General features: G+C 42.6%; 1 protein-coding gene across 1 annotated transcript in view; it reads left to right on the forward strand.

Annotated features, from left to right (window-relative positions):
* LOC138481142 (gamma-aminobutyric acid receptor subunit gamma-4) overlaps positions 1–14,174 on the forward strand; it is a 2,457,252-nt gene that overhangs the window by 1,540,418 nt on the left and 902,660 nt on the right. Inside the window, exon 4 of the mRNA XM_069613069.1 lies at positions 2,518–2,738. Within this exon, the coding sequence (XP_069469170.1) occupies positions 2,518–2,738 (221 nt within the window). The remainder of the gene's footprint in view (positions 1–2,517; positions 2,739–14,174) is intronic.

Genomic DNA, 14,174 nt, shown 5'->3' on the forward strand with positions numbered 1-14,174 from the left:
CGGTAAAAAATAGGACTATTTCTTCAACAAGACCATAAAATGGGAGGATATGTAGGTTGAAAATAACTGTTGACATACAGGCTGCCTGAGGCATGCCGAAGTTGATGGAAGTCCATGGGGATGTGACATCCCACCAGCAGATTCAAGATATGAGTCTGCAAGGACTGGACCCACTCAGTGGTTTTGGGGAGTTGTCTACCTCTTCCAAGGTAAGGAGAAGGTGTTCCAAAAGGAACAACAGTCCAGCTTTTCCTTTGTTGACAGTTTCCAGCATGTGTTTGGAAGTCAATAAGGGCCATCTCCTTGGTGTGTGTTATCTGAAACCAAATTAAATATCCTGTAGAAGTCCGTTAGCTTCCACAAAAACCTTGAAGTGTTACATGGCCACTATATCCAAGATTTTCAAAAGAAATTTGGAGTTGGTTATTGGTCTTACATTTTTGGCATCCTTATAATCTACCAAACAAAAACATGATGGGTGAAAGGTTTTGAATAAATCTGAACTACTGGCAATGCTCTGGACAACCTTCCACATCACCGATTTTTAGCCCAACTGCGCCACTGCAAAAGGGGCCCAGCCATATGCAAATTAGTCACATAGTGCCACCAATGGTAGCAGCCCAGCCCGAACTGCTAGGCCAGGCCCCCTCTGCACAGAAACACAAACAACCCCAGACATGTATTGGCTTTGTTGGGCCTTCTCAGTGAGGTGCAGATTGGTTCCCTATGGCACAGCTTGCAACTGATCCATGTCTGGGAAAACCCTCTCTCACATATGGAGAAAAACTACAATCAAAAAAGTGATGGATGATTGGTTTTGAATAAATCTAAACTACCGGCAATGCTCTGGGCAACCTTCTACACCACTGTTTTTTAGCCTGTAGGCACCATTGCAAAAGGGTTCCAGCCTTATGCAAATCATTCAGGTACTGCCACTAATGGGGGTGGGACCAAGCCTGATTTGCATATGGGTTTTCCCTTCTGTAATGGGTTGGCAGGTGAAGGATGGTCTGGAGGGTTTCCCAGAGCAATGTCAGAGGTTAAAATGCATTCTAAACCTTCCAGCCATCACCTCTTTTGCTTTGTCGACACAAGTGGGACAGGTATGCCCACATGTTGGCCCTGTGGCGGTGGCTGCTGGGCCTGGAGACTCAAGCTACTCCTCACTGATGAGGCCCAACAAGGCTGAAACATGTCTGCGGATGCTTGTAGTTTTGAGCAGAAGGGATGTGCTCTAGTAGTTTTGGCTGGACTGCCCATTTGGGTGGGACAAAGCCTGATTTGCATATGGTTTTTCTCTTCTATAATGGCTTGGCAGGCGAATAACAATGGTCTGGAGGTCTGCCTAGGGCAATGGCAGAGGTTAAGATTCATTCTAAACCTTCCAGCCATCACCTCTTTGTTTTTGTCCTTATGATCCAGCCCAGACCTTTTTTCCAGTGGGGTGACGGTGACAAGCTTAATTGCATCTGGTACGCATTTGTCATCAAAGGAGGCAATGACAAACCGGTTAAAAAATGTGACAAAGACCCATTTATGGTCAAAGATAATTTTGGGTGGGAGAAAATGTTCAGGGCACGATGTGGGGGGCATGGAGGTGAGTGTTCTTTCCATATCTGCAAGAGAAATACGAGTTAGCTTCAGTTTTGGTAGTTCTACGTTTCTTGGTGACTTGTTCACTAATATTCTAGAGGGTATGGTATTGGTACTGTTTTTGGCCTCATCAATCTGTTTGCTGAAGAGGTTTTTCTTCGTTTCTATGATAGCAATTTTGTAAGATGTTTCTGGATTCTTCCATATGCACTCATTACTATAAGAGGGGCTTTTTAGCCCCTGAGATTCTGCTCATCTTTTATCTTTCTTCAGGAGATTGAGCTCTGGTGTGAACCAACTTGGGTGTCCCACCTTATTCCTTACTAAATTGTTTTTAAGGGGGGTCTTTTCTATTCAGCACGTCTGTCAAGATGGAGTAGTAGCATCTCACAATGTGCATGACTGAGTCTAGGTCTGAAGTGCTGGTCATAATTTCGTCAAGACAGTCCTGGTGACCAGAAAGCTGTATCTTTTTGAATTTGTGGGCATTAACTTTTTTCACAGAGTTGTTGATTTTCATAAGGGGTTCCTGCATTTGACATGAAACTGAATGAAACAGTGGTCCGAACCTTATGCAAGGGGTGGTGCTGTCGATATTTACAGCTAGATTTCTTGCCACCACTCAGTCCAACACATTATTATTAGCAGTGATGGATCACTTTTAAATACTTGGTGATCCTTCTTTATGAAATCAGCTGGTGATTTTCTGCAGCAAAGCTATTTACAGAAAGGCTCTGCTAGTTAATCATACAGATGCAAGTAGTTAGTGCTCATAAACTCACTCACCCCACGAAGGCACAACATTGAGAACCATTTCAAATTAAATGTTACTAATTGTCTATATACCCATGTATTGCACTTGGAGTAAGATGTGTGTCTAAGTCTGAATGTTATCTTAATCATTATTAATTTATTTTCCTATAGGAATACACCATTGACATATTTTTTGCGCAAACGTGGTATGACAGACGCCTGCGCTTCAACAGCTCCCTCAAAGCATTGACACTGAACAGCAACATGGTGAGCCGCATCTGGATCCCCGACACCTTCTTCAGGAACTCCAAAAGAGCAGACTCGCACTGGATTACCACACCGAACCAGCTGCTCAGAATATGGAACGATGGGAAAGTGCTTTACACGCTAAGGTAACCCTGCCCTCAGTGCTGATGTAGACGGCAGCAGTGCATGTTGTTTTCGTTTACTGACGTTGGTCTCATTCTGATCAATGCCTTCATGATTCAGCATGAGTTTCATGCCAGCATCCTAGTGACTGCAGGTGCTGCAGAGTCCCACTGCTGCCTGTTTCTGTGTCCCAAGATCAGAACGAGCAGTCATGGTATTTTAGCTCTTCACTGGTTCTGGGTTAGGAAGAGGGTATCATTTCTGGTCTCATTCCTTTTACTGCGAGACTAGTATAGAGAGGAATACCTCAATACATTTTTCTTTTGAACTGATTTCAGTCCACGTACAGTTACTGGTGATATAATTTAAATATCCCCTATTAACGCATATCCCCGTGTTATTACTAAAGAAACTATATGTTGGTGGTTTGACAACAACGGCAATTTAAAATGGCAACAACTGACCCAGTATAGGGATACTTATGTGTCCTTTTCTTATGACAAAAGGAGTGATGTGTTGGCCATCATGCCATCCCATCTTTCACCCCATTGGTTTGGAAAAAAATAAAGGGACATGCCTGCATCATGATTTATACTATTTTATGATGTTTTGGCATTTTCAACATCTCTGATCACTGAATGTAGAGCCCAGGGCCTTGTGGGGCAGTGGTCTTCTAGCCATGGAATGAAGTAGTACATTCATTTCAGGGTGAAGCTAACCCATTAGGAACATATGCAATTCGGCTCTGGATCCAAAATGCAGGGAGCACTCCATACCAAGGCATGACAACTTTGATGTATATGGGGCCCGTAGGAAATCAGCAACTGTATCCTTCAAAAAATGATATATCCTACGGCTGTGACATGGAATTCATAATCAACTGTTGTGATGTCTTGAGGGGGGGGGGTTACATGTTCTCGTTTGCCTCAGTGTCCTATACGCATGAGGAAAGCAGAGAGAGCGATTACATATAAAAGTAAGTTGAATGGATGGACACAAAAGGATATGATAAAAAAAGGCTCTGACAACAGTTTTCAGTGCAAGGCTCTGTGCAAGGGAGGTGAGGGGTCTGCGTAGGTGGGTCCTCACTGGGAGGGACTCCCCCTTGGGGCACAAGGACTCCCCCTTGGGGCACAAGGACTCCCGTTCCTGTGAGGAACTCCCTAAGCCACACAGCATAGTAGCATTCACAGGATTATCTGCTGCGAAGAGTAATGTAGCATTGTTAAATTTATGCTGGCCACAGACACGTCACTCTTCCCGGTAAGTGTCCATAACCATCCAATACATGTACACTCTTGGTTTCGTCTAGTGCCGTTATTTGGTGCTTCAGGAATCTGCGTGGCTCCATATACCCAGCCAAGTCTGGTTTTGTGGCGTAATCGCCAGTCCCAGTTATCGTACCAGCTTTTTCATACAGGTTGGGGTTCTTACCCGCTCATGTTTTTTCACAAAGGTCAACATATGACGTGGCACCCGATCGATTCGTATTATAGTGCCCAAAGCCACCTTCTATTGCCATTCCTCTCTCTGTTCATCCTGGTCACCGCTTAAGTAGTGTCGTTTTGGGTCATGCTGCCCTCTGCTGTATCACAGTGCATAGACAAAATGCCTTTGAATGTCAAGATTTTCCTAACACTAGAGGCAACGTGATAGTTCCAGATGAGAAGACATTTCGTGAGTGGTGGTGCACATACAGATGATGTCCGGATCGCAGGATGAGGATGATGGATCATATGGACCTCCTGTTACGGAATGACACACAATTACAAATACTAATGGATTTGGCATTACTGGACTTGCTGCCTTTGTGAATAATCTATGAGACCATGTTTAAATGCAAAAAAGGGATTTAGTAGAAAGTGACATAAAGCCTTCTGAATATGGTGGTAATCCAATATATATTTTTGGCTACACATGGTCTAGGGTATACATGGGGAGCCATAAGATTAATGGGAAGGTGTAGGTAGCCGAAAAAGTTGACAGTCTCTTGGGGAAGTGTCACCAATAATGCTTTCAAGTGGAACTGAAACTGGGAAAACATAAACAAGTTCAAATCATTTCTCAGGTGAAAGGGTGTGGTGAGGTGTTGGTGAAGAGATTCCCTGATGTGTTTAAGAATTCCATTGGGAAATAAAAGGGGATTAGCACTCAACAAAAGTTGGAGCACGGTGCTATGCCAGTGATGCAAAAGGTGTGGCAGGTTCCATTAGGTGCTAGGGACAAACTGTTATGGGAGCTTCAGACGCTATGGTCCGAAGGGATCATGGAACCATTAGAGTGAAGTGAATGATTATCTCCCTTTGTGATAGCTCAAAAACCAGATGGTAGAATTTGTGGGCTTGTATGATGTCAGCAAGGTCATATGAGTGGGTAGGTATGCTCTTTCAAATATTGGCAGTATGTTATCTACAAAAGGGAGGGTACAATGGTTCTGAACCATTAACTTCTCCTCAGTGCACCATTGGTCAGACCGCCATCCTGATTCCTGATATCTCACACCCTTTTTGTATCCCCTGCTGTGGCATTCACGTATAAAAGCATGCCATTTGGTTTGGCATTAGCCAATTCAGTTTTCCAAAGGTTTAAGGAAAGCCTTTTCCCTGGGAACAAAGTAATACAATATTTACAGGATGTAATCATAGTTAGTGCATCGGAAGAGAAGGCTCATGAACAGCTTTCGGCTCATGTTTTAAAGACACTATGGGAAGATGGATTGACAGTGAAGAAGGAAATACATTTGAATTCAAGGTGTCTCAGTCCAATCCCAAATTGTAGAAGGCAACAATAGATGTAAGAGCACCCGAGGACAAAGACCAGCTAAGGATGTTCCTGTATTAGTGGAATTGTATGCAAAGCTTGTGCTAGGGTTTTCAGAAATGACCACAAATTTGAATGAAATACTCAATCAGAGAGTATATTTCAAATGAACACAGGCTATGCAAGACTCATTCACAAGACTGGAAAATGCTTTTTAAAATGCCCTGACCTTGTATAGGTTCTTGGTAGGGACAAAGATTTATCTAACAGTAGATGTTAGAAAAACATCGCCACTCTCTCACGTCCTATCATAAAGCAGTTATTAATGCAAAACAACGTTATTACAGCTAGAAGGTACAAGGGGCCCTTAATAAACCAAAGGTCCTTTTTGACCTTGTTAAATCACTATCCCCTCCTGAGAAAGGACATACTCTGACGCCACCCTCACAGGGTCTGTGTTATTCTCTTTCAGCGTTTTTTCTGGCTAATATCAACCATTTGGAACAACATAAAGGACGTGATGCCTTTGCTGTTTGCTGACACGGCGGCTGTTGATCCCTTCTGCTAACGGTTTGTAGTCCTCTTTTCTTTCCTTTTCTAATTCAGATGTATTGTCGGCCATTCAGAAATTGAAGTTAGCTTCTCCTGCTGATGCCATAGCCCTTTTAAAAGAAGCATTTGGCAATCTGATTGCACATATCACTACTGCAGTTAACACCTCATTCGCAAGTGGAATGATCCGTCCGTCACTTAAGCATGCTTTGGTGATCCCATTGTTAACAAAGTCTTCCGTTGACCCTGAAGTATTGTCAGACTAGCGTCCTATTTCACTTCTGCCTTTCCTGATGAAGGTGATGGAAGCACTGATTTCCCCTCTTTTCTCTACCTTTTTAGAGTCCTCACAATATTTTTTCAGTCTGGGTTCAGGCCTGGGAGAGGCCCTGAATCTCTCCTGAACTCTGCGTTGGACGACCTGGCACAGTTGGTGGATCAGGGTGGTGTCGGAGCAGTCATTTTGCTAGATCTCTTGGCTGCCTTCGACACGGTTGACCATCCCAAGCTGATCTCCTGCCTCCCAGATACTGGCTTGTCTGCCTGAGTTATTGACTGGTTCACAGCCTTTCTGTCTGATCAGTCCCAGTCTGTCTCCCTCCCTCCTTTTTTGTTCTAGCCCTGTTTCTCTTCTCTTTGGTGTCAATCAGGGATCAGCATTGTCCCCCATCCTGTTTAATGTCTATATTAGACCTCTCTTTCTCCTTATTCAGTCTCATGGGTTCCGCTATTAACCATATGCGAATGATACCCAATTGGTTAAAGCTGAATAACAGTAAGACAAGGTCCTGGTCGTGGGAACTGCATCACGCTGATTTGTTTTGGACTGCAGACTTCTGGCCTATATCTCTAGGCCATCTCCCATGCCAGTCCAGTCAGTCAGGAAACTGGGGGTTCAAATCTCTGCCTCACTTGCCTTGGAAGAGCAGGTGGCAGCGGTTTGTAAGGCTGGCCATTTTAAGCTTCGGATTCTGCGGAAGGTCCTGACTTTTATCCCTACCGAGTGTCAATCCCCGGTGGTTGCATCTCTAGTTTTGAGTATACTGGATTACTGCAGCTCGCTTTATTTGGCTTAGCCTCACAATCTCATTAATCGGCTCCAACTACTGCAGAACGCGGCCACCGGATCCATTCTTCATCCCCATTTCGGAGCCCACATGTCTCCACTGCTAAGGCAACTCCACGGGCTCCCCGTTGCAAACTGGATATTTTTCAAAACCATGTGCATTGTGCACCGTGCTTTCTACAGCTTGGGGAGAGAGTATTTTCAGGCTAAATTCTCACACTATGTGCCGTTTCGCTCTTTGTGATCCCAGTCTGCTCTTCTTGTAGTGGTGCCTAGATACCGACTGTCACGCAAGGGGTGGCATACTTCTCTGTGGCTGCCGCTAAAGCCTGAAATGATCTCCTGCTGGCCTTACAGGGGACTGTGGACCATTTCACTTTTCCCCGGTTTTGAATACCACTTTATTCGCAAGTCAGATACACCTTAAAATCTCCTACTCATGCTTTCAGCGCCATGATGCCTTTGGGTGTACGTGCGCTTAACAAGTTCATTTAACATAACATAACATAACATAACATGCAAGTGAGAGGCACATAGGAGCAGTCATAAGTTAGCAGACGGAGGAATCAGAGGTGCCATCTTTTTTTGCAAATAGATCACTGAGTACCTGCAAGACTAAATTTTCAATTATTGAAAAATAATCCTGGGCTAGCTGCAGTCAGCACAATACTTTCACACTTGTGGGTTGTTCTGTTTATAGCACGCAGTGATCAAATGCTGCTGGTGCATATATTCTCTACATGGAGCTCAGGCATGGCAGTCCCCTGAATTTTGAGGTGGTTGGCAAATGTGCATAAATTCAACTTAACCATTGAGCATCTGCAGCAGAAGAACAATTGGTTCCGTGGCAGCCTCATCAGGAAAATGTATGTGATGACAAAGAACAGAAGGATAAGAGGGGCTAGTGTGTAATTGAGATGGTAAATGATGTCATACTGAAGAAAAAATTATGAAGAGTTGAACCGTGCACTTAACTTCTCTCAGAAGTGCTGGGCTACCCAACCTGAGTGCAGGTTTTCATACGCCAGGATCAGGATGAATTAACACCATGTTAATGGGGACTGGGGTGGGAAGAGAAACCCATACCCACGAACGTATCAAACAGAAAATAGTGGTCAATGCCCACTTGGTACATGTCATCCATTGCTTCATGAAGAGGAGACTCCAGAAATGGCACTGGTGGTCAGGAAATAATGGAAACCATGGCAGAGATGGCTGTGAAAAACTGGAACACCTGCAGAGAATGATAAGGCAAACATGGAAATGCTGGGTAAGGAACCCTGTTAAGTGCTGTTACTGGTAAGATTATACATTGCATTCGTTTGAGGTCATGTTTGCCCCAGGGGTAACCAGAAACAGTGTGATCGAATTCTTTTGGGAAGTCTGCTCAAGAGAATGTTTTCTTAAACATCGAGTGAGTGATATTGGGGAGCTATTTGTGTTGATGGAAATATACATCTTCCTATCTGCCCACAGAATAATGACTTTAAGAACATCCTTTTATAACCCTAAAGGCAATGGGCGAGTGCAGAGAGTGCATCAAAGAGAATTGATGGCTAGCTTCAGTAAATGGATTGCCATGGGAACATGTGTTGTGGGACATAGCTGCAGGATATTTTATATATTTATTGGGTATTTACAATGTGCATATACAGCAAAAGGTGTTTCAAGGTGCAAAAAGTAGCACTCATACGATGAACCTCCTCACCCTGCCATGAGGTGTGTACCATTTGTGATGATGAGAAGGAGAGACATGATGAAAGATGTGTGCCCCCCAATGGTTAGGGGGCAGGGTGAGATCTCGGTAGAAGTAGGCCACATAATAGACAGGGTTCAATACCATGAATCTGCAGATAAGACAAGACTTTATGGGGGAAAGAAGCAAATGGGTGGAGGACGCATACCTCCAAAGATTGAGTGAGAGTTTGGAAGCCTTTTCAAATTTTCAAAGGACAATCAGTGTACTTTGATACACAATGGTAGTGTGTGTTCGATGGCACCACATGGTTTTAGATGACGGACAATGTTTGAGCAGGGATAGAATCGTAGAGTTTAGTGTGGGCAACAGGCAAGTAAGAGAAGAGGTTTGAGACGGTCATCAATTCAAGTTGGAGCATGGCCAAGCCATGGGACATTGAGAGCCCGGGGTGTCTAGCAATCCCTGGCGTAAGGAGGGAACACTGAGACGGGCAAGATGGAGGGATGATGCAGAAACTATGTTAGGATGCCTCCCAGTAGATTGGATCACTATATTGTGGAATAGTGTACTCCTACCAACTCATAGGATGCTAAAAGGTGACTGTCCCTTTCCTGTTACCTCATGAAAATTAGATCAGTTGGTAACTTAAGTCCCATCTTTGGTTTTCTTTTCAATCTCTGTCTTTAGTATAGCTATATCCCCTACCATAGTTTATTATCCTTTTTGTTTGCTTTCCATTCCCATCTCGTTAGGGATACTGTGATTCAACGATGGATTCACAGATGTGTATTTCTTTAGACAACCTTTACTTGTTCTGCTCTGTTCTATCCTCCTAGAATTACTGTCAAGTAATGTATTAATAAATTCGGCAGGGCATGTGTTGTAATATGGTACATGGCTTTGCGTCGAAGTCGTGTTCAAGAGGAGGCATTGGGAGGTGGTTGCAAGAGTTCGGCTAGTTGGTGCAGTAGACCTCTTGTGCGGTAACCTCCATACAAAAGCTTAGTGAATAGATCATAATTGCCTCAATCTACCTTTGCTTCACTATATCATTGTACAAACCATTTCGTCCTTTCGTTACTGACTCAGAGCTACTAGAATCCCCCTAAAAAAGGAAAGTCTCATCGAACTCCATAATTTCTCAGTATTCCCGCTGGAAATACAGGCTTGGGTGGCAAACTACTCCATGTTTCCCAATGGCTGTAATGCTGAAAGTAGCAGAACATTCTTGCAACAGCTTTGGCTCTCCTCATCTTGTATTGATTGACTGCATTTGCCATGATTCCTCAACTGTATCCCTACTGATAGCTTAGTTCCAGCTACCATAACATCAAGACTGCGCAAATGAAGATAAATATGCACGGCTCTGCGCAAAGTCTGTTTACAACAATTATGCTGGCATTCTAAAAGTGTGCGCATTTAATAGCCCAGCCCTGTCTTGATGTCCCTTTGTCGCATTTTGTACAACATAGAGACAATTTCGAAATCTTATTCTAATCACATGTAGAACTGTAGTAGATGGAAAGAGTAAGGCTCATATGTAATACCCTAAGTCTCGGGAGGATAGCTCAGGAGCAACATGCTCACCTTGTAAGCAAAATGACATGGAGCAACACAGGTTCGATCCCTGGGTCCGCGCTTAGAAACCTCTGGGTATTAAGCGCATTATAAATAACCAATCATATCATAAAGACATATCTTCTAATGAACACACCTTTTATTTACAACATCTGAAAGCCCACGCATGGAAGTAAACATGTAGCTGTAAAGTCATGAAAGGTTGGGTCTGACAAAAAAAGGAAATGTGTTGCTAGTAGATTTGTTCTCATTCCTTGAATTTATAATTGTGTAATTGCATTTATTTGAAGAACAGGGATGTCAATTTTGATGATAAATGAACACATTAACAAATGATGGTGGTGTCCTTTCGTAAACATGCCTGCACAATAGCACAAAGATAAGAGCATGTGATGAGCCAGTGTTTGGGCATACGAACAAAGTGGGACATAGACCTGGGACAAAACAAAAAACAACAAAAGGTAATAGGTGACTTGGGGGCAGTTTCTGCTAACAAAAAAGAGGAGCAATGTACAAATATACACAGTTATATTATTACCTGTCAGTGGAGGTAGTGGTGTGGTCAGGTAAGGGAGTATGACTGAGCTTGGTGAAGGGATTCCTTCTTTGAATGTTAGGTGAGGTTTAAGCCAATATTTGAAGAGATACACAGTTGGAATGACTTTGATTGTGATGGGCTGGATGGATCCAATGGAACAGGGCAGGAAGGAAGAAAGAGTGAAAGCTAGAGGCATCAGACAGTGAGGTTGAGTGCAGAGGAAGAGCAGAGGGAATGTGATGCAGAGTAGACAGTGATAAAGTCCGCCAGAGAGCTTTGTAGACTAGGAGAAAGAATTTGAAAAGGGAGTGATTTTGTATGGAGATTCAACAAGCATGCTGTCAGTTAGTAGATGTGGAGGAGGATCTGAGTAGATTGCAAAGAGTGCGGGTAAAAATTGTGTAAGTGCAGGGGTTGTGGACTGACACAGGAGTGGTACATTTGTTGCTATAGACTTTTATTGAATAACAAAATGAAAAGAATACCCTATCTCAACCTAATTCAAAGAGGGGTTTCTCTGCCTCAATTAAAACTAAGGGAACTGTCAGGATGTCTTGTAAAAAACAAAATAGTCCACTGTCCTATCCCAAAAAAAGTATTTCCCACCCTCACACTATTAACAAAAAAAAAGGGAGATGTTATCTTTCTGGTTATTCTGGAAGAATAGTTCTCTTCTTACATGAAGGAGTTGCCACAAAAAAAATCCAAGATGTTCTGGGCGTTGGTGGCATAGGGCTGTAAGAACTTAGATAACTGTGAATAAATGGGTAGACCACTATAGGCATTTGTTTAATGGTGATTGCACAACTCTGACTAGTAGTACAATCCATTATCAAGGAAGCGAGATACTATTTACAGAAGGGGAACTTAAAGAACTAATCAAGAGTTTAAATTGGAGAAAGTGTCAGGCCCAGAATACCTTTACCCAGAACTGTTTATTTATTTGACTGACTGGTGAGCAACGATTTGTAAGGACGGTTTTAAAGATATATGTTTGTCAGGCAGCTGGCCCAACTCATGGAGACACAAAAATATTGTATATAAGAATAGAGAACTGGGTCCAGGAAAAACAGTTGCTTACTGAAAATCAAGCAAGGTTTAGCGCAGGATATGGTAAAATCGATCATTGTTTTACCCTTCATTCTCTAAGAGAGAAGTATTGCAAAGTTAGAGAGGGACATTTATATGCAGCTTTTATAGATTTACAAAAAGCCTTTGATGCAGTTGATCAGAATGTATTATGGCATAAACTAGATGCACTGGGCATGCCATGAGTCCTTCTGAATATGACACAACTTTGCTATAAAGACACATTAACATCTGTCCAAGTAGAAAGGAACGACACATGTACAGAAACCTTTCCAATAAAGCAAGGAGTTAAGCAGGGATGCCCCTGTTCCGTGTTTATTCTGTATTTATCTGATATTTGTCCCTTTGCTGAACGAAGGAAAGTCTGCCCCCCTAAATTGATGTCAGTCCTGCTTAGCTGTGCAATGTATGCTGATGACGCAGTGATCCTAGTCTTGACACCGGCAGGGCGCCAGCAAGGATTAAACTATGCGGAGGAGTATTTTGCTAGACACAAGCTAAACATAAATAAAGCTGAGTCTAAGAATATAGTGTTTGGGAAAAAAGGTAAAGTATACAAATGGCAAATAGACAATTCGTCTATAGACATCGTGAGAGGCTATCCCAATTTGGGCTAAATGTTTTGCTCTAATGGGGACTGGTCAGCACTAATAAAGGATATAGAGGAACAAATGGTATGGAGCCTTAAAGGGAGCATGAGATTCTGTTACCTTTATAGTGCTAGGAGACTGGATAAATGTTTGCTGGTCTACTCAGCAAAAGTGAAAACTATGGTTCTCTATGGTAGTAATGTTTGGGGTTATCGAGACTGCCATGAGCTTGACATGACTCAGAATCGGTTTCTTAGGCAGATTACAGGTTTTCTGCCAGGGGCACCAGTAAATGCATTAAAACAAGAGCTGGGGATGCCAACTATTAACTTAGAAGCTAAGATAAGATATGGAAACTACTATCTAAAGAATAAGCGGTGGCATTCGGTTAATACAATATAGCCATATGTCAAATGGTAAAACCCCAGTCCAAATATAGATGGCGTCAAGGAGTTCTAAAATTGTGTAGATAACGGTCTGTCGAAAATCATTGTGAGGGACCACAACCAATGAATAAACATATGTTGGGAAAGGTGATACAGAAAAAAGCGCATCATTGGTGAAAGGAGTCAGAAAAATATACAGGAGAGATAGTGAAGATAGCATCCACAATATGGAGAAGATGGCTATTACTTGTCAGGTTAAACCTCCTCCCTTTAAGATGAGAAGCTAAATGGAAATATGTGGATGCGAGATGCAAATGTACAATCAGTGCGAGGAAGACTTGGTCCACCTTTTGTTGATATGTCCCACATTTTTAGAATTACGAAGATTTTTATCTCCATGTTTTAAAGCTAATGGAATAAGAACATGCACAGCGGCAATAAGTTAAACCATGAATTGCGACAAAGAATTCTAGTTACGTACTGACTTTAAATGATTGTCATATAGGTTTGTTAAATATGTTTTTAAGTCTTTTTAATTTTTGTAAATGGAGAAATCCGAAATAAAATTGATTGATTGATTGCACTTCCACTGCTACTCCAGCCCGCCCTGGCAATATTTTCTAGTCTGTCTTTTCTTTTTACTTTCAATCTATCCTTGACAATCTGAGATAATCTAGACCACTTTTTATGATGGTCTGCTATGTGCCTCTAGATGGAGATACCTTGTCTCAGTGTGCGCCTCCTTACAACCTATATGATCTCTTCTATTCTTCTTTGTACCAGTAAAGTTAAAACACACACCTGAGTCTGTTTTACATGAATACATGGTGTGATAGGGTTTTTTTTTTAGAAGGAAGGGGATGGGAGGTTTGGAGGGAGTTGCAGCAAGCCCCTGTTTCCCTGGAGAATTATCCCTGATCCTGTAGTGTCTAACCCTTCGCATGTGTTCCTCCCACAATATATCCCCTTTGGGAAAGTTATGACACTGGGGTGGTTCTGTTTTTACCAAGTAGGAAGGGTTCCCCCATTTAGAAAAAAGGACGGTATTCTCGGATTCATCACACGATGTTGAAAACTTTGTGTAGAGGGAGGAAGGAGAAAAGAGGAAGGCCAAGGAGTAGGCATGAGCAGAAGTCGAGCTTGCTGAGCTTGATTGTGGAGATCAAAGTTTCTGCAGTGAGTCGAGTACGAAATTGATGAA

This window comes from Ambystoma mexicanum, chromosome 5p (assembly GCF_040938575.1).
Source record: "Ambystoma mexicanum isolate Mex_15411 chromosome 5p, UKY_AmexF1_1, whole genome shotgun sequence".
Taxonomy (NCBI): domain Eukaryota; kingdom Metazoa; phylum Chordata; class Amphibia; order Caudata; family Ambystomatidae; genus Ambystoma; species Ambystoma mexicanum.